This window comes from Erinaceus europaeus, chromosome 18, assembly GCF_950295315.1.
Source record: "Erinaceus europaeus chromosome 18, mEriEur2.1, whole genome shotgun sequence".
NCBI classification, from domain to species: Eukaryota; Metazoa; Chordata; class Mammalia; order Eulipotyphla; family Erinaceidae; genus Erinaceus; species Erinaceus europaeus.
In genome coordinates, this window is record NC_080179.1 from 56,649,414 (window position 1) to 56,673,160 (window position 23,747).

The 23,747-nt window shown below is 37.6% G+C and overlaps 1 protein-coding gene across 1 annotated transcript in view; it reads left to right on the plus strand.

The window, feature by feature from the left end:
- Nucleotides 1-23,747, plus strand: part of THSD7B (thrombospondin type 1 domain containing 7B) — a 1,062,005-nt gene that overhangs the window by 1,031,365 nt on the left and 6,893 nt on the right. The window contains exons 21-27 of the mRNA XM_007525013.3: nt 4,798-4,943; nt 11,515-11,674; nt 12,725-12,898; nt 12,999-13,094; nt 16,221-16,303; nt 19,047-19,239; nt 23,531-23,618. Of these exons, the coding sequence (XP_007525075.1) occupies nt 4,798-4,943; nt 11,515-11,674; nt 12,725-12,898; nt 12,999-13,094; nt 16,221-16,303; nt 19,047-19,239; nt 23,531-23,618 (940 nt within the window). The remainder of the gene's footprint in view (nt 1-4,797; nt 4,944-11,514; nt 11,675-12,724; nt 12,899-12,998; nt 13,095-16,220; nt 16,304-19,046; nt 19,240-23,530; nt 23,619-23,747) is intronic.

Sequence of the window (23,747 nt, forward strand, 5' to 3'; positions counted from 1 at the left end):
GTGTTGGAAGGTTGATCCATATCTTCAACCCATTTCCATCTTACTTTAGTGGGGTAGGGCTTTGGAGAGGTGAGGTACCAGGACACATTGGTCAAGTTGTCTTCCCAGGGAAGTCAGGATAGAATTCTAGTAGCTTGGAAGATCCCGGTTTGAGCCCCCGGCTCCCCACCTACAGGGGAGTCCCTTCACAGGCGGTGAAGCAGGTCTGCAGGTGTCTATCTTTATCTCCCCTCTCTGTCTCCCCCTCCCCTCTCCATTTTTCTCTGTCCTATACAACAACAATGGCATCAATAACAACAACAATAATAAAATAAACAAAAGGGCAACAACAGGGAAAATAAATATAAAAATTTTTTAAAAAGAATTATAGTAGCTTGGGAGTTGGGCTATAGTGCAGTAGGTTAAGCACAGGTGGCACAAAGTTCAAGGACCAGCATATGGATCTCAAACCCACACTCTGCACCTCCAGGGAAGTCTCTTCACAAGTGGTGAAGCAGGTCTGCAGTGTCTTTCTCTCCCCCTCTCTGTCTTCCCCATCTCTCTCCATTTCTCTCTGTCCTGTCCAACAACAATGACAACAATAATAACTACAACAATAAAACAACATGGGCAATAAAAGGGAATAAATAAATATTAATAAATAAATATTAAAATTAAAAAATTCCATGAGGGACTTTGGATGCCAATTTCTGTATTACTTTCACCATACATCAGCTATTTTTGAAAAATATCTTTCTCCCATGTTCCATATTACAGCATACTTTTAAACATCTTTAATTTGACTACATCCTCTACTGTTCTCATCCTGCTATTAGAAAATACTTTATAGATTAATTCTTGCTGAGAGATGGTTGTTTGACTATTCCATCCATGCTGATGCTTAGAATCTCATGTCATATTTCTCTACTACCATTGGTATTATAGGGGTCTGTGCTGATATCATCCACATACTATGTAACTCCATTTTTATTTATAACTTTAGTATGTGTGAAAGAATAGCTAATTTATGCAATATATCCTCTTATAAAATGTATACAACCAGATGTGTGACTTAACAATTAAAGGTAATGGAGGCTGGGCAGTGGCATTTCCTTTAGCACCACATGTTAGAATGCTCAGGGATCTCAATTAAAGCCCCTAGTCCACAACTTCTGGGGGCTCTTCATAACCAATGCTGCAGTACTGCATGTGTCTATCACCCCTTCCCTCTAAATAGTAAAGATAATGAAGAGATATTAATTAACACAGAGAAACATCAGTTTGAGCAGTTTCCTTCTAGTATCCTTGCCCTTGTTAATAATGCTTGGACAAAATTTAATACTAACCCAGTAAACATGGGAATTGACTTCAAATTGTGGATTTATTATATATATATAATATAAATATAATATATAAATATATATTTATAATATTTATATATTATATTTATATGACCATTGGTTTAGAAATATACTTTTATAATTAACTATTTAGATACCAAGAGATAGATAAATCATAACTATGTTTTCAATAAATGGCTTTAAGAGTTTACTTCCTTAGAACATAATAGCACCACTTAGTTTTCTGTTGCTATCATTAGGTTGCTCTATTTCTGTGTCCAGATATCTGTCACTTTAGTGGGATATAGTAGGCCTCAAGTAATGGCCATCTGTATGAAGTAAATACTTCTGTTTGATTATAATGTTTGATCATAATGAAATAGAGACCCTTGAGTTGTGATAAAGGCAATAATACATTGTCAACCTTCTTTAAAAGATGCTTTAAACAGAAACAAATTATTACTTAATATCATTATAACTATTTAGGTCAAGAGAATAAACATAAAGTTCATTGTAAAGTCAAAGAATGATAAAGAATGTAAAATCTTGAGCCAAACATGTTCTGCAAGCAGGGACAATATTACACATAAATGATGCCCAACTAGTAAGGTTTTATTTGCACAATGCTGCATACAACATCTGTCTGACCACATGTTCTATATGACAGCTTGATATCTAATGATATGTTTATATTACTATTCAACAAGCCATGTTATTCTCACAAATTTTACATCCATCACAAGTAGGATTTCCCATAAAATACACAGATATCTGACGTAGACATCTACCCTAGCTCCTTCATAAGGAGCGTCACAGCCGCTATAGTAGCCTCTGGAGCACGACATTCCTGAGTTTGAATCCAGTTATTCCACTTTCTAATTATTAACCAATGATAACTGTCTTAAACTTTCTATCCCTGTTTCCTCACTTATAACCAATACATTTTTTCTAAAGTCTTTATGTATACAAATTAATTTAATAGTCATAAAGTATTTAGGCTACTGTCTACTCAATATATTAAATTATTGCTGCCATCACATATTTACAGGTTCAGATAATACTCAGATGAAGCCCAAACCTCAAATAATTTAGAATTTTGTGATTAAAATTCCCTAGTTTTCTTTAACTATCTTAGAAAAAATAAATGTTTACTATGAAAGCTATTCTGGCATCAGTAAGAGGTCTAGGGATTGAAAGTGTTACTTATCCCTGAACTTTAGAACATTTAAAAATTATTCCTAAAGATAATAAAAAATATTTAAAAAATTATTCCTACTGAGGATATTAAAGTGGACATTATAAATAAATTGAGTCATTACTAACTTTTAACTTAAAAATTGTATGCAGCCTCTTTGAAATCAACTGGAAGATACAACTTATTATTTTTTTTTTTGCCTCTAGGGTTACCACTGAGGCTCATTGCCAACACTATACATACACCACTTCTGACAGACCTTTTTCCTTCCCTTTCCTTCCTTCCTACCATCCTTCCTTCCTCCCTTTCTTTCTTTCTTTCTTTCTTTCTTTCTTTCTTTCTTTCTTCTAAGTATGAGAGAAGATAGGGAGAAAGATGCAGGCCTGCTTTACCACTAGTGAAATGTCCCTCCCCCCTGTAGGTGGGAAGCAGGGCCTCGAACCCAGGTCCTTGTGCTTGGTAATATGTGTGCTTAACCCGGTGTGCCATCATCTGGCCTCTCAACTTATTCTGTTCCAGTTGCATCAGTCTTTGAACATGTTCTCTTTACATGTTCTTTCTGTATGTATGACACTATGTATGTACCTTCAGATTTCAGCTATTCAGAAAAAATATTCCTGATTTTTCCTCAGATTTGATGGTTCCCCATAACTTGCTTTTATAGAACCTCTGTTTTTCATTAACATCCCCCACATGATAATGCACATTTCAGGTAAGGTTAAGCCAGCGCCACTTAGTTCCTCATCAGTGAGAGAAGGTGGTGATGTCACTGGTCCCCATCTGCAAGTGGAAAGATTCATAGTTAGCAAGACAGTGTTACAGATGTCTCTCTCTATCCTTATTACTACACAAAAGAAAGGAAAAAAAAATGTAACCACCCCAAAATGAGTGGGATAGAGAAGGGAATTTCTATCCATCATTTCACTGAATAATCCAGTGACCTGATCCCCTAGGGAGGGTATACAGTGACCTGGGAGTCCTACATTATCTAAACTATTCTTTTTAAAAAATATTTATTTATTCCCTTTTGTTGCCCTTGTTGTTTATTATTGTAGTTATTATTGTTGTTGCAATGATGTCATTGTTGTTGGATAGGACAGAGGAAATGGAGAGAGGAGGGGAAGACAGAGAGGGGGAGAGAAAGATAATACACCTGCAGACCTGCTTCATCCCTTGTGAAGCAACTCCCCAGCAGGTGGGGAGCCAGGGGCTAAACCTGGGATCCTTAAGCTGGTCCTTGCACTTTGTGCCACTTGTGCTTAACCCGCTGTGCTACTGCCCGACTCCCCTAAACTGTTCTTACTGGCTTTAAATTTTCTTTAATTTTGAAATGGAATTTCAAATTTTGGATATATATTTTTCAAATATGACTCCTTCACACAAAACAACAATTTTGTTCTGTACTTAGTGAAAAATGAAAGTTGTATTAATAATCTAGGAAAACTTGTCATGTTTAATTAGCTAAGGGACAGTACTGAAGCCATAGGCAGTACTTTCCTAGGGCAATTTCTAGGGCAATTTGGATCATGTGTAATTTCAACCTTGATTGCTAATAATTTAGGACCTAATAGACAAGATACTGATTAGTTATTATCTAATATGGCCTAAAAACATAAAGTGTATAAGGACAAGTTACATCTGGCAGTTTTATCACTGTATTCCTAGCACACAGCAAGATTCCCGGATCATACTAGCACTTAGTAAGTACTTGTGTAATGAGTTAACATTATGCCGATGTGTATTGGATCATTCCATTTGCAATAATACAGAGTTTCAGCTTAGCAAAACCAATAAAGTAATAAGAGAACAATAAAGAGTTTGGGGGAGGGGATCAGGCAGTAGTATACATATTATCATATACAAATATCCCAGTTCGAGCATCTGCTCCCCACCTGCAAGGAGGACACTTCACAAGTAATGAAGCATTCTGCAAGTGTCCGTCTTTTTCTCTCCCTCTCTATCTTTCCCACCCCTCTTTCTGTTTTCTCTGTCCTATCAAAATAAATACAAAGGAAAAAAAAAAGCTACTAGAAGTGGTGGATTCATAGTGCTTGTACCAAGTGTAATTGATAACCCAGGTGGCAAGTTCAGATCCTTAGGTTGTCTTCAGACCTTAGATGAGCACATACACTTAAAAACATAATGGCAGGAAAACTGAAAGCTAGACATGACATAGCCAGTGTGTTTGAATGAAAACTTATGTATGGAAGGAACTGTTCTTTGTCTAACTCACTTTTTAACCCAACCTATCACTAAAAAGTTGACACTTCCTTGCCATTTTAGGTCGAATGAGTCGGACTCGATTTATCATTATGCCAACCCAAGGAGAAGGACGCCCATGCCCCACAGGACTTACCCAGCAGAAGACCTGTCCAGTGACCCCCTGCTATAGCTGGGTACTTGGGAATTGGTCTACATGTAAATTGGAGGTAGGTCAAGCCATGTCTCTTGGACACTTTCTTTTTTACTAATTTATTTTTTACTTATTTTTATATTACATGTCAACAGAAGTTTGAATCCACACCATTTCCATCACCAGAGTTCTGAATCTTCACTCTCCCCACTGCAATCCACTACAGTTCCCCTAAGGTTATAGACATGGGCCAACCATCTTCTCTACCACTATCTGTCCACATTTATACGTAGTTGCCCCCTCTTTTTTTTATTCAATCCTCTCTTTCCCTCTAAGCCACTCATGACATCATAACTGCCTCCATATGCCCCTCTCCTTTTCCTTCTCTCTCTCTGGGTGCTGATGGAGCTGGAGTGCAGAGCCCTCTTATCGTCATCCAATCACTTCTCCCCTGCTGGGAGTATGGATCAAGGTTGTTTATGGGGAGCAGAAGGTAGGAGTTCTGGCTTCTGTAGCTGCTTCTCCACTGAGCATGGGTGTTGACAAATACTTTCCAGTAAGCTCAAATCTCTTTTCTAGTCAAAAGTCAAATCAGCTACTAAGGAATATATCTCAGGGGGAAAAAGGGGGGGCCTGGTAGAGTGCCCAGGTGCACTGAGTCCAAGTCCCTGAAGACACTCCATAAGTTGAATGTGTGTCTTTCCCTCTAAATCACCCTTGCCCATTTTTCTGTCTTTATAAAAAGCCCCACCCTACTAGGGAAAGAGAGAGGCAGTCTGAGAGTATGGATTGACAGGTCAATGCCCATGTTCAGTGGGGAAGCAATTACAGAAGCCAAACCTTCCACTTCTGCATCACACAATGACCCTGGATCCATACTCCCAGAAGGATATAGAATAGGGATGTTATCAGGGGAAGGGATGGGATACGGAGATCTAGTGGTGGGAATTGTGTGGAGTTGTACCCCTCTTATCCCGTGGTTTTGTTAATGTCTCCTTTTTTAAATAAATTAAAAAATTAAAAAAACAACTTAAAAACAACATCTCACAGTACTTTAGGAATGGTACATTGAAGAATACAAAACAATATAACCAAATGACTTAATGCCATGCAGAGTGATGTTGCTAGAAAAATAAATAGCCATCCATTCTCCACTGCCTATAATAAACTGAGTCTTAGGGCTAAAGTCAGGACTTTCAATCTCTTTGGCATCTTCAAGAATTCTGTTATTATCTTGGCTTGTTGGAATTACCCAAGTATGATTTAATTAGGCAAAACCCAGATGCTATGGAAATGCACAGCTTGCTGTAGACTGTATTTCTTACAGAAGTATTTTTAGGTTTAGACAAAATCTTGCATATGGGCAGAAAACCAGAAGTGTATGAAAGTTATATTTTAACATTATTACACCAACCAAGGTTACTGCATTTTCCTCAATGATTACTTTTTTATTGGCTTGAAATATAAATGCCTAGCAACATCATAATCTATGGCATACCCTGTGCTTTTGCTGGGTCAGCAAAGATGCCGCACTGAATTTTATCTCTGGCTTCTTGTGTGAGAAGAGGCATATTGATTCTCCCTGTAATTTTACTAGTTCATCCTCCATTTCTTATTCTAAAGCATATTTTAATTAGGTAACAATAATTTTGATTATGCATTAAGAAATCTACAGAGTATTCTCACAGAGTTGTTTAGTGTTCCTGTCAGGATGACATTGTCATACAGCATTATTATCTTGCAGAAGTTAAATGCCCATGTATTTTAATAAGCCTCAGAGGAGCAAAAAATGTGTGACACATTTGTTCACTCTGTTTTTTACAGGAAATAACGTAACCATGCTAATTAATTCAACACCAGCCTAATGGATTTAAATATAAATACTTTGTCTACTAGTTTGAAAATGCTCTTTTTATACAGAACATTTTTAATGCTGCTTGGAATCACAATTAAGAAGGGGTGGAGCTGGAGCAGTAGCTCACCTAGTCAAGAGCCTGTCTTGCTCTGTGTGCAACCCAGGTTCAAGCCCCACCCAGAACACCTCATACTGGAGGAAGCCGTGGTGTTGTGGGCACTTTCTTGTAGATATGTGTATGCACACACACTTATTTTTTTCTGAAAAATTGTGCACGTATAAGTTCTTGCTAATGAAAAAAATGGAAGAAGATGGTTCTCCTTTTGATAGTTGCTGTCAGAGGAAATATACTCAAGAAAATTACTAAATTTCTATAGATGAAGAGAGAAAAAAGATGGGGAGAAGATAATAAATTTCAGTCTCTGAAATTCTACCATGAATATAATAGCTTCTTTTTCTTGTTCTTTGACACTTTTCCTTTTATCTTCTCACAGATCATGAGCTTTGGTTTTGATAGTCAGGTCTACCAATTTGTCCCATAAGGCTATTATCAGGGAGTGGCAAATACAAAGTTGCATTTTCCTGTCGAATATCAAATACTGATGTTCTTCCGGAGCCATGGGTTTACCAGTGGTAGCTGGTTAACATTCTCTGTGATGGCGCTGGTAGGGCTTTGTGCATGCATTTTATATACTCAGATTTAGAGGCCCTGCAGGTCAGCATGTTTTGCTGTATGAATCCAGAAACTTCAGAGTGACCTCTGATTTCTAAGTAGGGCTTGTTCCATCCACTGACAATTACACTCTCACTTTGGAGTGAGACAGGAAAAGCCCTCATCGAACTTTGTTTCTGGGGTGAACATTTTCTACAAGTAAGATCCATCAGAATTCTCTCCTGCCTCATATAATTAGGAAGATGTCCAAAGATACTGCATTTAGGAACTTTTAGCTGCCACATGGCCCTACCTTGTGTATTAAGTCAATCTCACTATAAAGGAAGAAAAAAAAAAAAGACAAAGAGGGTGAGGCAAAAGAGAAATGGAATTTTGATATTTGAATTGCATTTATCCTGAGTTTGAGCTGCATTCCTAATGAATAATTGTGAGACAGAGAACACATTAACACATTATCTTCTCAGTGAGTCGCCAATTGTTTTTCTTTGTTTTTCCTTTTTTTGCTGATGAAAACTCTTGTGAGTTTTTGCCCTCAAACGAAGAACCCTCTTACAATGCTACACTTTTCCTTCTCCTTGTCTAGTCATATCCTAATCTGCTAAGTACAGCTAGAGGATCCATTTCATGAAGGTAGTGGTGACATTTTAAGTGGATAATTGTCATGAGAAGTATCAAACCCCAGTGACAGCAACTTGTATAGTGGCCATGCCTGTTCTGCTATTTTATATGGAATGAGATTAACAGCAAAAAGGAAATGTCTTTCATCAGACTTCATTTTGCTAAATGTCACCTCTTTCTTTGTAAGTTCCTTATTTGAAAACACGTATCCATAAATGTGCAAACACTAAGCTCATACTCTGGCTTCCAAAAACTTTAATTTTGGTCAGAATTCTGCCAACTCATGGTTTTACATTTTTGTCAAAATTATGAACTCTTTTTATGTCTCCTTATCTGTACCACTGGGGTAAGACGAGTACATAATTTCTCTAGTGATCACAGAGTTCAGGTTCAGTGCTTAGCCAATATCATCTGACAAAAGTGTAGAACTTCATAAATCATAGATGGTATTATAATTTTAACATAAAATATGATTAGGATTATTAGTACCAGCTGCCTATCTACATCTGGTAGGAATGCTAATTCAGAGATCACAAAATGTCCACTAATGATGTGGAGAGTTAGAGAATCCTGCATCTGTTTATATTCCATTATGTTTAAAGGCTCATGAGAGAGAGTGATGCTCATCAAATGAATGAAATTATATCCCAGTATTAATTTCTTTTCAGATTTTGTCTGATGATTTGAAAGAAATAAGATACTAAGTTTAAACATGGATACATATTAGGATGATACTATTTTTGACTGGTTTTTAAATTTACCTTTCATATAGACATGTTCCCTGACACATCTTTACACTTCATCTCCTGAAGTATCAAACAAAGCTTAGATCAGTTGTATCTTATGTTAATTGTGGTTACAGATTTCAGTAATCCTAAATTCCAAGCATGCTTAAATATCTTGAGACACTTCTAAGTGCACAAAGTCTGCTATTCTGTAACAAAACATGCATTTCAGATAATTCAGCAATGGCTCTATTATCTATCATTTGAGAGAATCCTCTTCATAAAAGAAATGTAACTTATCCTAGTTATTTGCCACTTTTGAGAGTAAACATTCACTGAATCGATTGCTTTAAATGATTTTACTGTGAATTGATTTTGATCCTTCACTTACCTCCAAAATATGCTCTTAAGTTTAAAATTAGGATGCCGTTTTTGGCAATTTCACAACAGCCATAGAACTGATTACAGCAATTATGAGCTATTCATATACTGAGTTTGGAAATTGCCATCTTAGGTAAACAAATCATAATTCTTTCTATAACATTTCTTGAAGAGGATGTAACGGTCCCGTCTGACATGCTTTCTCATAGTCTTTGAGTTGCGAATTGTACCTTCTTTCTACTTACCAATGTATTTGAGTCACAACTTAAATAATTCTTACTAATAGCCACTCAGTATCACCCTGCACCTCCAGGAGTAGATCCACGACCTGTCATTGACACTCACCAGCTTCTGCCACAGTGCTATGACCAAATCAGTGCTCACCAGACCCATAAACACCTAGATAAGTTGCATGGTTCCCTGATCACTATTGTGACTGCTTTTGTTAAATACAACAACCCAAGACAGTTTGAGTCATTATTAGGGAGGGGAGATGAATAGGAAATAAATTAAGGTTTAATTTACCCGCAACACCATCTATATTAGAGCTGAGTGGTGATGAGGTCTATCTTATAACATATAAATGAACATTTATTGTTTTTTCTTTTTTAAAAATATTTACTTATTCCCTTTTGTTGCCCTTGTTGCTTTATTGTTGTAGTAATTATTGTTGTTGTTATTGATGTCCTTGTTGATAGCTAGGACAGAGAGAAATAGAGAGGAGGGGAAGACAGAGAGGAGGAGAGAATGATAGACACCTGCAGACTTGCTTTACTGCCTGTGAAGCGACTCCCCTATAGGTGGGGAGCTGGGGGCTCAAATCAGGATCCTTATGCCAGTCCTTGCGCTTTGCACTGCCTGCGCTTAACCTGCTGCGCTACCACCGGACTCCCCATTTATTGTTTTTTCACAGAGTGGCTGGTCATAGTTTTCCACTGTAGAACAATTATCAAGGACCACCTAATAATGATCTGTAGCATGTAGAAACCACGACTAGCAATAGAAGTGCAAAAACACACTCTCCAACTATGCCAACAATAGCTCTAATGACTCTTACTTGCACCAACTTCTTGACTTAGTGGAAGCTGATTGGCACAGCCTGAAAAGATAGTGACATCAATACTCCTGGAATAGAGGTTGAATTGGAAGAACAGGTGCCAAGGGGAGATTGGCATTTAATGTCTCTCCCTTCTTCCTCCAACCTATTGTGAACGTCAATGAAGCATACCAATACCACATGAGTAAGCTGGAAGTTGTTCTACTTGATCAAACAGTCGTCAATTGTATTTACTTGTGAGACTAAGGTCAGCTTGGAAATACATTACCTCCAAATTGTTACCCTTCCACTTTTCAGTTCTCTTGCTATTTTTTGCATTTCACCTACATGGCATTGAAAGTCTTGCCTTAGACTGTTTTCCAGGAATTTGTGCATAAATATAGTTGTCTTCTAAAGTTATGCAAATATTCAATGGGTTTCTTTTTAGTGGGTTTCTTATTGAAGTCTGAGCACCTGACTTAAACTGAGAAGAAACTATTCATCTCCTGAGAATCTGCCAAAAGCATTAGAGTAGTAAACTTTCCATCAGGCAGATGGAAAGTTAAGCCTGATAACCACTAAGAGATTTCTAATCCTAAAGCTTCTATTTCTGTGAGACACGGCACACAAATGTCCTAATTGCCTAGAATAATATGAGTGGGACTTGTGTGAAATATCTTCAAAGAACATTATTCATCACAGAAGGCAGACTGGGAAAACATCATCTTGTGGCAATAGTAAAAAAGTAATGTTTTACTAAAAACCCCTGATCTATATGAGAAAATACTGAATTCTTTGCAAAGGAAAAACAAGCAAAGGGGTAAAAATAAGCAAAGCTTTACACGCTCTCTTGGGGAGTGATTATGGATCAGGCCATTTTCCCGAACTGCCCCTGCAGCTATAGACAGACTATGACCCACATAGTCAACGACTGCCACCTCTCTAGATTCAAAGGAGGTCTCTAAACTTTACATCAGGCTCAACCTGATGCTGTTGACTGGCTACGGAAGAAGGGCAAACACTAGAAGACGAAGAAGGCCATTTTCTCATATGCACTAGACAATTTTTTTTTCAATCAACCTTGGCTTAGTTCCAAAATGAATCATCATACTATTCTGTGTACAGAAACTTCACAGTACAATCCTGCATTTCTTCTTCTGTGTGTTGTCAGTTCTGGAAGAGTTACTTGGAGATGCTTTGTTAGCAATGATTGAGAGAGCACTCCTAGAGGAGTAAGCTGCTGAAATATACAACTAGGCTTTTTTTTTTTTTTTTTTTTTTGTAGTAAGGGTGGCAGGAGCCTAAATTTTGAGATGCTAGTTATTTGGATAATTTTGACACCATCTTTCTTCTTTGCAGGGAGGAGACTGTGGGGAAGGAGTTCAGATACGCAACCTTTCCTGCATGGTCCACAATGGTTCTGTCTCTCACAAGGGCATTCATGTAGATGACACACTATGTGGAGAAAGGACATTTCAAGATAGCATCCTAAAGCAACCTTGTTCTGTGCCTTGTCCAGGTAGGCATGCAGTTTTAGATGATTGGGAGTCATCTGTAATAATTCTTCTTGAAAAGTCTCATTTTCTTCAAAAATTGGAGTTTAAAAATGAATTCAGGTGAACTGAAGTTTAGTTAATCACTTTGGAATGTTCCTATAGCTTCCATAGGGACAATGTAGACATGAAGGGGGGAAATAAAAGGCACTGAACTTAGTGAAAGTTCTAACTTGGCTCTTTCATGTCTATCACTTTACTGGTGTTTTGCATGAGACCAGTACTCTGTCCCCTTAGAGCAATAGCTGTTCCATTTAGAAAAATGTGTTAAAATGCATGGCTTAAAAACAAAGGAGGGAGGTGGGTGAGCTTTCAGGTCCTGGTGGATGATGGTGGAGGAGGACCTAGGCAAAGGGTGATAGTGTTTTGCAGAAAACTGAGAAATTTTACACATGTATCAATAACTGTATCTACTGCGAATCATTAAAGCTCAGTAAATATTTTAATAGCTGGTCTAATAAAAGGGGAAAAAAAAACATACATGGCTCTAAAGCACTTCACACATAGACCAGCATGCAAAGAAATGTTGGCTGATGTCCTGGGTGATGGTAGTGTAAGTACAAGTAAGACTAAACGTTTATGAAAGTCATCACTAATTGCAGAAAGCATGTGCATTTACTTTAACACTAGCAATACAACTTACTTTGTGACATAAATATTTACATATCCTTGTAATAGGGCATGAGTGTAAACACGTGTCAACATGTATTAATAAGTAGATATTCCACTTTCGTGAGTGACTTCTTTTATTCTGAGTATATCAACATTAGCAGACACATGAAAAGTTCTCCAGATAAAATTAATACGATTTGAAGCAAAGTAATAACCTAATTTCATGACATTCTTACTCAACTAGAATTAACTCCCAAAGCACTTTAACATTTTAGTGCTTTTTAATTTAAAATCTGGCCATAGTTTCCAGAACCTTCCATGACAATACACCACCACCACAAATCTATTTTGAATACTGTCCATGTAAAATGCAGTGATACTTAATTTTTCTGCTTATGATCCAGGAGACTGTCATTTAACAAAGTGGTCAGAGTGGAGCACGTGTGAGTTAACCTGCATTGATGGGAGAAGCTTTGAGACAACGGGCCACCAGTCTAGGTCAAGGACATTTATAATACAGTCTTTTGAGAACCAAGACAGCTGTCCCCAGCAAGTTTTAGAAACACGTCCTTGTACAGGTAAGGAGAGATCTTTTTCAGTTCATACCTTTGATTTTCCCATACTTTTTCAATCTAATGGAAGATGTACTATTACTGCTGTTGTCTTATTTACGTGTAGGAGGCAAATGCTATCACTACACATGGAAAACAAGTCTATGGAACAATAATGAGCGAACTGTCTGGTGTCAACGTTCAGATGGCATTAATGTCACAGGTATTACTGAGATTTATGTTGCACTTGAGAAACAAAAGTATCTGTTGGACTTCTATGAAAATAACTAGCTTACAAATTACAAGCAAGGGAGGACCAGGAAAATAGTCATAAACTCTTTACATCTTACTGAAATGTGATGAAAACTAATATTTTCTTAAATACCACAGTCTGTGAAAAGGAGGAAAAAAGAACTACGCTTCTTTAAAAAAATGGTCTCTAAAATTTTAAATCATTCTAATATCTCAATAAACACTTTTGAAAATGGATGGCAGCATACACAGAAATTGGAATTAAGGATGTGGACACAATATTCACCAAAAAAAGAGATTCAGAGGACCAACAGGTATATGAGAAAATGTTCCAAGCCACTGATTTTCAAACAAACACAAATAAAGACAACAATGAGATATCACTTCATTCTTGTAAGAATGCCACACATCAGAAAGAACAATAGCAGCAAATGTTGGAGAGGTTGTGGGTATAAGGAAATCTTTTTACACTGCTGGTAATAATGTCCAGCCTCTGTGGAAAGGAGTCTGGAGAACTCTCAGAAGGCTAGAAATGGGCCAACCCTATCACGTGACAATACCATTCTTAGGGATATATCCTAAGGAAACATCCACTCCCACACAAAGTGATCTGGGTATATCTATATTCATATAGCACCATTTGTATTAGCCTAAACTTAGAAGCAATCTAGGTATCTGACAACAGATGAGTTGTGTATGTGTACACAATGTACTCAGCTCTTAAGAATGATGAATTCACCTTCACCTCATCTTGAATAGAGTTTGAAGAAATCATGTTAAGTGACCTAAGCCAGAAGGCAAGGATGAATTTGGGGTGATCCCACTTATAATGCAGAACTTAAGAAATAAGAACAAGGGAGTCATGTCATAGTGCAGTGAGTTAAGCACACGTGGAGCGAAGGACAAGGACCAGCTTAGGGATCTGGGTTCCATCCTCTGGCTCCCCACCTGCAGGGCAGTCACTTCACAAGTGGTGAAGCAGGTCTGCAGGTGTCTATCTTTCTCTCCCCCTCTCTGTCTTCCCCTCCTCTCTCCATTTCTCTCTGTCCTATCCAACAACAATGACATCAATAACAACAATACTAACTGCAACAACTAAAAAATAACTAAATAAATAAGATCAGAAAAAGGAAACAAATTAAAATATATACTTTCACCAAAGCAAAGTATTCTGGGGGAGGAGGGCAGAAAGGGTGTTGGAGAGGTGGGCTTTCAAGTCCTGGTACATAGTGATGGACTGAGCTTGGGGGTGAGAGTATTTTGCAGACACCTGTCTTGATGAGATGAGAAATTGTACCCATGTGTCAATAACAGTACTGTAAGCCACTAACATCCCAAGGGAAAAAAATATACTACATAATTAGGAATACAGAAAGTATCAAATTTTACAATTTGCTGAACTAACTGATAAAAATTTATAGAGCATAATCCCTTTTAAAAGATATGCTCATTTCACTAGGGAGAAATTGGCAAGAGAGGCCAGAACAGCACTGTAGGCTGTACATTTCTGAGAATCAAACTTGGGACCTTGTGCATGCAAGTCCAAAGCCCTACCTCTGTGTCACCTCATAGGCAGTTTAACTTAAAAATATGATTATGTTTTTAGAAACAATACAAATACAGAGTTTCCTCCTCATTTTCACAGATCCCATTCCCTAGGTGCTCAAGATAGTCTCCAAGGTTCGGAATTCACTGCAAAGTGAAAAGTACACCCTCTAAAATTTGTTGGTAGCTACAGGCTATGTAGTTATTGCCATTAACATCCAAATTATGTTCAGACTGGGCTGGCGTGTGTGTGTGTGTGTGTGTGTGTGTGTGTGTGTGTGTGTGTGTGATTTTGTTTTTCAAATAGAAGAATTCTGCTCTTTTATTGCCAGGGAACATGCAGACATGTTTCTTACACTGCCTTAGGCCCAAGGTTTTGCTAGCCACAATATAATAAGTTAGAACTGATTGACAAGTACAGTAATGTAAAAGTTAGCTAGAACCTATAAAAGTAACTAATTTTATGTAAAGTTGAAATAGTGCCCTCAAATAATAAGTTTTACTTCATCTTCAACTGAATACACTTAATCCAGTCATACAAGACACTAACATGTATGCTTTTCAAATGGTAGAGACATTATCCATTTACTAAGTATCTACAATGTGTGTGTTTCTGGGAAAATGTATTTAAAATGTTACTGGCCTAGGGAGATATCATAGTGGTTATGTAAAAGTCTTTCATAACTGAGGCTTCAGAGTGGGACTAATTTAAAAATAAAAATCAGTGTGGGAAGACAGCATAATGGTCATGCAAAAGACTTTCAAACCTGAGGTTCTAAGATCACAGGCCAATCTCCAGCACCATCATAAACCATCTCTCTCTCTCTCTCTCTCTGCATATATGTGCATGTCTCTCTATGTATCTCTTTTTGACTAACAATAAATAAATATTTGTTAAGTCACAATTGTTTAATAAAGGGTACTTTAGTGTCAAGTTGAGCATTCAAGGGCTAAAGGAAAAAGGAAAACATTAATAGGCTGGTGATTAAATAGCTATATTTTCTGCTTCAAAACTTAAAATGAGATTTCCTCCATTCTTTTACTAATGGTAGCATTTATTGACTGCCCTCAAGAACATCTTTGTGATGGGATCACTCTGTCAGTAAACAAGTCTGAAGCTGTAGATATCATTCATTAGCGGACATCTCAAACAATGCACCCAGGACTAATCAGCAAAATAAAATATGTCAGCAAATAGACTTTTTTTTAGTAATAGTTACAAGTGACCATTGTGAAGAAAGCATTTTTTTTTAATGTTTATCATAGAAAAATTTAAAATGAGGGATCAGGGGGTAGCATACCTGGTTGAGTGTGCATGTTACCACGCACAAGAATGCAGGTTCAAGTCCCTGGTCCCCACCTACAGGGAGGTAGCTTCACAAGCAATGGGGCAGGTCTACAGGGGTCTCTCTGTCTTTCTCTATCTCTCTCTTCCTGTTCCTCCCCTCTCAATTTCTCTCTGTGTCTATCCAATAAATAAATGAATAAATTAAATATATATTTTTTTAAAAAAAAAGAAAACTCTAAAATGATGGTGGGACTTCCCTTATAGGAGGCTGCTCTACTCAGGCACGCCCTGCTGCTATTCGACAGTGTAATCCAGCTTGCAGAAAGCCTTTCTCTTACTGTACTCAGGTGAGTCATGTGACAGACTTCCACGAGTATTTTAATTGCTGTGTGACACATATATTATTAGAATGTCTCAGTCTGTTAAAACCCAAACAGTCAATGCATGGTAGCCATGATACCATCTAGAGGCACTAACAGGAGAAATAGCAGCTAAATTCTCTGTAGGACTATGTGTTACAAACAGTTGCCTTTTTCTCAAAAATCTTTCAATTATGTAACTTATTTAAGTTTAAGAATAATACTTGTTCTTAGTTCATTTATTCTTCTATTCCAAACTTATTATCTGAGGGACTCAGTACCTATACAATGAATCCACAGTGTGGGTGGCCTTCCCCCCCATCCCCGTTTATTTGTTAATAGAGATATGGGGGGTAGAGACACCTGTAACACACTCACCACTCGTGAAGATGGGTACTGGGAGCTTGAAGCTCAGATCCTCAAGTGCGGTAGCATACATATGTGCCCTACCAGATACATGTGCCACCACCCAGCCCCCCTCTTCCTGTAATTTTTTAAAAATTATCTTTATTTATTTATTTATAGAGACAGCTAGAAACTGAAAGGAAAGAAGGTGATAGGGAGGTAGAGAGAGAGAACCTGCAACACTGCTTTACCACTTCCAAAGTTTTCCTCCTGCAGGTGGGGACCAGGGCCTCAAATCCAGGTCCTTGTGCATTATAACATGTGAGCTCAACCCGGCCCCACCACCCAGCCTCTTTCATGTTTCTATTTGATAGATTAGTAACATTTATTTCATTGTGATTACTATAATGAAAAGATGTTTACTTCAAGTTTAGTTAATTATGTGTCTATAAAATTTCTATAATTTATATATATACATATTTCAAATCAGAAATCTAACTCTGTGTTCTTTTAACTCCCGTTAACCACTGCTCTGGAATTAATGCAAAATGTGTGGTGTATTCTAACCAGTGGCACTCATAGTTTACTGTGTGTGTGCCAATGTTTTAAGTTATGTTCCTTCAAGGAATGGGTCTCTCCTTATACTATACTCCTAAAAATGATTTGGTTAAGTTTTATGGTTCTTATTCTTTAAGGTAAGTTACCTATTTACCACAGCAAAAATCAGTAACTAAGCTTACAGAGGAGAAATAAAGGCTAAAAAGAAGCCAATAGTTTCATGGAACTAATGGTGTTTGCAAAATAGTAGTTGTACTTTCCCAACTACTCCCTGGTACCTTCTTTAATTAAACATAAATTACCTTGAACATTCAGCATAAATGACTCATGACTTTTCACTTAGATGATCTTGAAAAAGTGGCCTTAGTAGCCAAGAAAATACAAAGTATCGGGAGTCGGGCGGGAGTCAGGCCGGGCGGTAGCTCAGCTGGTTAAGTGCACAAGGCGCGAAGCACAAGGACCAGAGTAAGGATCCCTGTTGAGTCCCCGGCTCTCTACCTGCAGGGGAGTCACTTCACAGGCAGTGAAGCAGGTCTGCAGGTGTCTGTATTTCTCTGCTCCTCTCTGTCTTCCCCTCCTCTCTCCATTTCTCTATGTCCTATCTAACAACGATGACATCAATAAAGACAATAATAATAACTACAACAAGGGCAACAAAAGGGAAAATAAATAAATATAAAAAAACTATTAAAATACAAAGAATTTTAACTAGTTATCTCTATTGAACACCAGATCATCTCTTCAATAAAAAATAAGTAGAAATACTCTACTAATCATCATCATCTGAATGCATAGTTTACCAAGCTGTGGGCACTTACTAATTGTACCATATGTTTTAATGAGTTTTTTAAGTGGAAGATTGAGGTGCTAAAGAAACATAGTGTATCTTTGCTTTTATAATTCTGGCTGACAGATAAAGATTGGCATGAGTAGCTACATGAGAGTAAGGTTTCTTAAAGAAATGCCAGATAAGTAATTTTAGGTAATATCCCTAACAGTAAAGTCAGAGATTCTTAATCTTATCCTCACTTTTATTCTGTCTACATTGACTTTGTCTGCTAAGAAGAGGAAGAGCAATTAATGTCAGTTTCACTTCCAGAGACAGATTGAAGTCCTTGTCCGTTATACATCATCATTGTTGCTTGAAGAGGTTTATTATACAGGAAAGTGACCAGGAATCTACAAATATGAACATGCTGTCACAATTAGACATGTGATGTGATGCAGTGTGACACCCAGCTACTGTAGGGAAGAATAAATCTATCATATCTAAGAATGATGTATCTTTAGGAAAGTTTTTTTCCCCCCTCCAGCAGTGTTGCCTTCCTTGAGAGAGCAGAAGCAAGCTTGTAAGCATTAAATAGTTCAGACTTGTAAACAGTTTGTGGTGGATGACAGAGGTATCCAGTAGCTGTGATAGTAACAGACCTCAGAGAAGATATTTGCAAAGTCCCTGTTCTTCTACTTCTCAGGCTCAAGAGTAGGAATCTCAGACAGATGAAGAGAGCTGAGGATAATTTGATTTAATGTCATAAACAGTTCTATAAGAGAGAGGGGATGTGGTTAATTCCCTCTCCTCTATTGACATAGAAGTATGATATCCTATTTGGAAGATATAAGAATTACAAACTAGTAAAAAAAAACCTGATGATTTATTTAAGGGTTTACTTTGGCATTCAGAAAGGTGAACTGTTTATTGAATTTCCATCTCTTTAGCAAGACTGTTACTGCAAGCCCCTAAATTTCCATGACAGTAAGTGATTCATACCTTTAAATTGCTCCCTTTTTGCATCTGCACAACCCATGAGAACAGTCTTCTATCCTGCAGGGTGGAGTCTGTGGTTGTGAGAAGGGCTACACAGAGATAATGAGATCAAATGGTTTCCTGGATTACTGCATGAAAGTACCTGGTTCAGAGCACAAAAAAGCTGATGTGAAAAACCTCGCTGGGAAAAGCAAACCTGTGAATTCAAAGATACACGATATTTTTAAAGGATGGTCTCTTCAACCCCTTGAGCCAGGTGAGTTTCATTGATAAGCTCATTGATAAGGACTGTAGATAAATCTGACAATCCTTTGTCCCTGGGATTGAATTATGTAACCAAGGTAACACTTTGAAATAGAAATAGGAATTCATATGCACACTAAAATATGTAAATGGTAATTAGCATATGATTGCTTGTTATGTAGAATTTGGGTAAAAATAACCTCAATATGTATAAATAAGAAAATTAGAACTTTTTAATATATTTCAGAGATGTTTATTAATATGAATCATTAAATATTAATAGAGATATATTAAAAAGAATAATATAGGCCTGTCTTTATCAAATACCATGGAAATGTGTGTATGAAAAATATCTAAGTGAATGATATGGAATATTTTAGGTCATTAAAATATTAATGGTTGTTTTGGCAATTCTACATGTTTTCTGCTTCCAGATAAATGAATGTAATTTTTGTCCTATTCTCTTAAAGAAACTTGGTGGAACTTTGATGGGTATCACATTAAATTTGTATATGGCTCTGGGGAGGGTATTCATTTTAATGATATTAATTCTTCCAATCCATGAGTATAGGATATCTTTCCATTTCTTGGTATCATTTTCTTTTTTTTTTTGTTGTTTTATTGTTGTAGTTATTATTATTGTTGTTGTTGTTGGATAGGATTGAGAGAAATGGAGAGAGGAGAAGACAGAGAGGGGCAGAGAAAGATAGACGCCTACAGACCTGCTTCACTGCCTGTGAAGCGACTTCCCCAGCGCTCTAACCGGGATCCTTCCGCTGGTCCTTGCGCTTTGCGCCACTTGCGCTTAACCGGCTGTGCTACCGCCTGACTCCTGGTATCATTTTCTATTTCTTGAAAAATGACTCCTAGTTTTCAGTATACAAGTCTTTCACTTCTTTGGTCAGATTTATTCCTAGGTATTTTATTGATTTTGTTGTGACTGTGAATGGGAGTGAATTCTGGATATCCTCTTCTTTGGACTTAGTGTTTGCATAAAGAAATGCCACTGATTTTTTTATGTTAATTTTTTAGCCTGACATCTTCCTATACTGTCTAATAACTCCCAGTAGCTTTCTGCTGTATTCTTGAGGGCTTTCTATGTATACTATCATATCATCTGAAAATAGTGAGAGCTTGACTTCTTACCTTCAACTCTGTATTCCTTTGGTTCCGTTCTCTTGGCTGATTGCTATGGCGAGAACTTCCAATACTATGTTGATGAGTAATGGTGATAATGGACAGCCTTGTCTAGTCCCTGATCTGAGGGGGAATGCTTCCAGCTACTGTCTGTTGACTATGATGTTGGCTGTAGGTTTGCTATATGTGGACTCCACTATCTTCAGGAATTTCCCATCTATTCCCAATTTTTGTAGTGTTTTGAGCATGAATAAATCCCTCTCTCCATTATTACTGGTCATCTCTATCAGGAACAACACAATAGGCCCCTTTTATGGGCTCCCGTAGTACCTTGTCCTCAACATGGATCAACAGTGGTAGAGGATGTTTCACCACCAGAACTCTGTATCCTATCCCCTCCCCTGATAGCTTTCTTAATCTTTATCCCTCTGGGAGCATGGACCAAGGGACATTATGGGGTGTAGAAGATGGAAGGTCTGGCTTCTGTAATTGCTTCCCCGCTGAACATGGGTCTTGACAGGCCAGTCCATACTCCAGGCCTATTTCTCTCTTTAGTGAGGCAGGGCCTGGGGAAGTGGTGCTTCAGGACACATGATGGGGTTGTCTGCCCAGGGAATTCTAGTTGACATCAAGGTAGCATATGGAACCTGGTGGCTGAAAAGAGAGTTAACATACAAAGCCAAACAAATTGTTGACCAATCATGATTCTAAAGGCTGGAATAGTGCAGATAAATATTTGGGGGGTATCCATTTTGTAGATAGTTAGTAGGCCTATTTTAGTTATATTCCAAAGGGCCTGTGACTATACTACTTTTTTTTTTTTTTTCTGAGCCTGACATCTAATATGCAGGTGGGCCAAAGCTGTTGTTTGGGGAGATGATGTCATGGCTGAAAAAAGGACCAGAAAGCTGGATCAGGGAAGAGAGTAGCTCCCAAATATGGGAGGCTGGATAATATATGGGCTATGAAATTCCATGCGGCAGCTTGGAATGTTCCTAGTCATGACCACAGAATGTGAGCTCAGATCTATAGGGATGCCAAGGTCACATAGGCTCCTAAGCTGAATATGGGTCCCAGATCACATCAAATCGATGGGATTTACAGTCAACAATATTTATACACCTTTTCCATATTTCGGAGCTACTCTCTTCCCTGATCCAGCTTTCTGGTCCTTTTTCCAGCCATGACATCATCTCTCCAGACAATAAATTGGATCTACCTACAAATCACATTTCAGATTCAGGAAAAAAAACAACAAAAAAACCTAGTATAGTCATATTTGGAATATAACTAAAATAGGCCTACTAACTACAAAACGGACACCCTCAACACTTCATCTAAACTATTCCAGCCTTTAGGTTCATTATTAGTCAATAATTTGTTTGGCTTTATATGTTACCTCTTCTTTCAGCCATCAGGTTCCAGATGCTACCATGATGCCAACAGGACTTCTCTGGGCAGACAACCCCACCAATGTGTCCTGGAGCCCCACTTCCCAAGAGCCCCACCTCACTAGGGACAGAGAGAGACAGGGGAGTATGGATTGACCTGTCAATGCCCATGTTCATCGGGGAAGCAATTACAGAGGCTAGACCTTCCACCTGCTGCACCCCATAATGTCCCTTGGTCCAGGCTCCCAGATAAAGGAAAGCTATCAGGGTAAGGGATGGGGTATGGAGTGCTGGTGGTGGGAATTGTGTGGAGTTGTATCCCTCTTCTATGGTCTTGTTGATTAAATCAATAAAAAAAAAAGGCCTAGAGGTGGGAGGGTATACATAGCATAATGGTTATGCAAAGAGCCTCACCTGCTGGAGGCTCCAAAGTCTCACCACCACAAACCAGAGCTGAGTAGTCTTGTAAAATAAATAAATAAACAAATAAATAAATATGGTTTATACTCATGTTTGCATATATGCAGCTATGAATGACAAGGTACAGAGGGGGTGGCAGGAACACATTTTTTTTTCAGTCATTTTATCTTTGATCTTATCCCTTATGTTACTCTAAGAAGTTCTTTTTCAGCTCTGTGACTTTGTAAGAATTGAGGTTTCCAACCAGGGTGTGGATAGGGAGGTGGGATTGAACTTTAGTGGAGGGTTAGGTAAGGAGCTATAACCCCTATAATTTTGTAAATCACTATTAAATAATTCTAAAAAGTCATTCTTCAAATAATTTGATTCTAAAGGTCATGGACCATTTCAATCTGCACTGAGGAGCTAATAGCACTGCATCATCCAAATACTTCAACTCTGTGAGGTCAGGTCTAGTAAAGGGCACTCTCAGAAAAGACTTTTATTATTAATGGGGAAAAAAACTCAGAATATGGAATACCAGCATTAACATTTTAAAGAGTTCAGAACCAACGCTGTGTTAAAAGTTTTATGGTCACAGGAAAATATTGTTACTGCATTCAAACACTCTAAAACCTGATTGAGACATGTATGTACCTTATAAGCAAAAGCTAATAGGTAATAGACTGTTTCTCATTTTATGGAGGTTTTTAAACTAAGATGTTATATGGTTTTTTGATCCATAGCTAATTACACTCATGTAATATAATCAATCTGTTGTGTGTGTTAATATAAGGGAAAGGAATGCAGTTTCTTTGGGAAGCCATTCCCTTTTTTCGTATAATTCTATTTTTAGTCAACTGTGTCCTTACATAGAGTGAAAACTGGCAAAGTTTACTGCAAAATAATGTAGATTACGAGAGAAATCACACATACCACTTGTAAAAATCATGAAATAGATCCAACTTAAGTCTATTTTCCTTACACTAGAAGAGCTCAATGTAATTTTATGGATTCTTTTATGCATGGGCTTATATTTACAGCAGCTTAATTGATCAGATTAGTAAGTTATGCAGCTTGTGTCTACCCCCAAATCACCTGGGAACAAGACCAGCAAAAAATGGTCATCTATATTTGCACTAAGAATTGTTATTTTTTTTATCTACTTATGTTGTTGAGTTCTTATACTTTTTACACATTTCAAATTAATTCAGAGTTGTAATTTGTTAAGATTATTTGATTGGGTTTTTTTTTTTTTTTTGAAATCTGATCACAGCCACGTGTATTTTTCCCTGTGCAAATCTCAGAATTCATGTGAGAAACAGAACTTTTGTATCTATCTATACTAAGCTTGTCCTCTCTCTCTTTTTTAAACAGATGGCCGTGTGAAAATTTGGGTTTACGGTGTTTCCGGTGCCAGTTTTCTTATCATGATTTTCCTAGTATTTACATCTTACCTTGTTTGGTAAGTACTAGTAGTAAGTTTACATTTCATGGAATATACTGTTATAATTTAAATTTAAGAAGAAGACCAACATTAAGCTCACCCAGTAGAGCACATGTCAAGCATGTGGACTGGACTCATGCCCTGGTA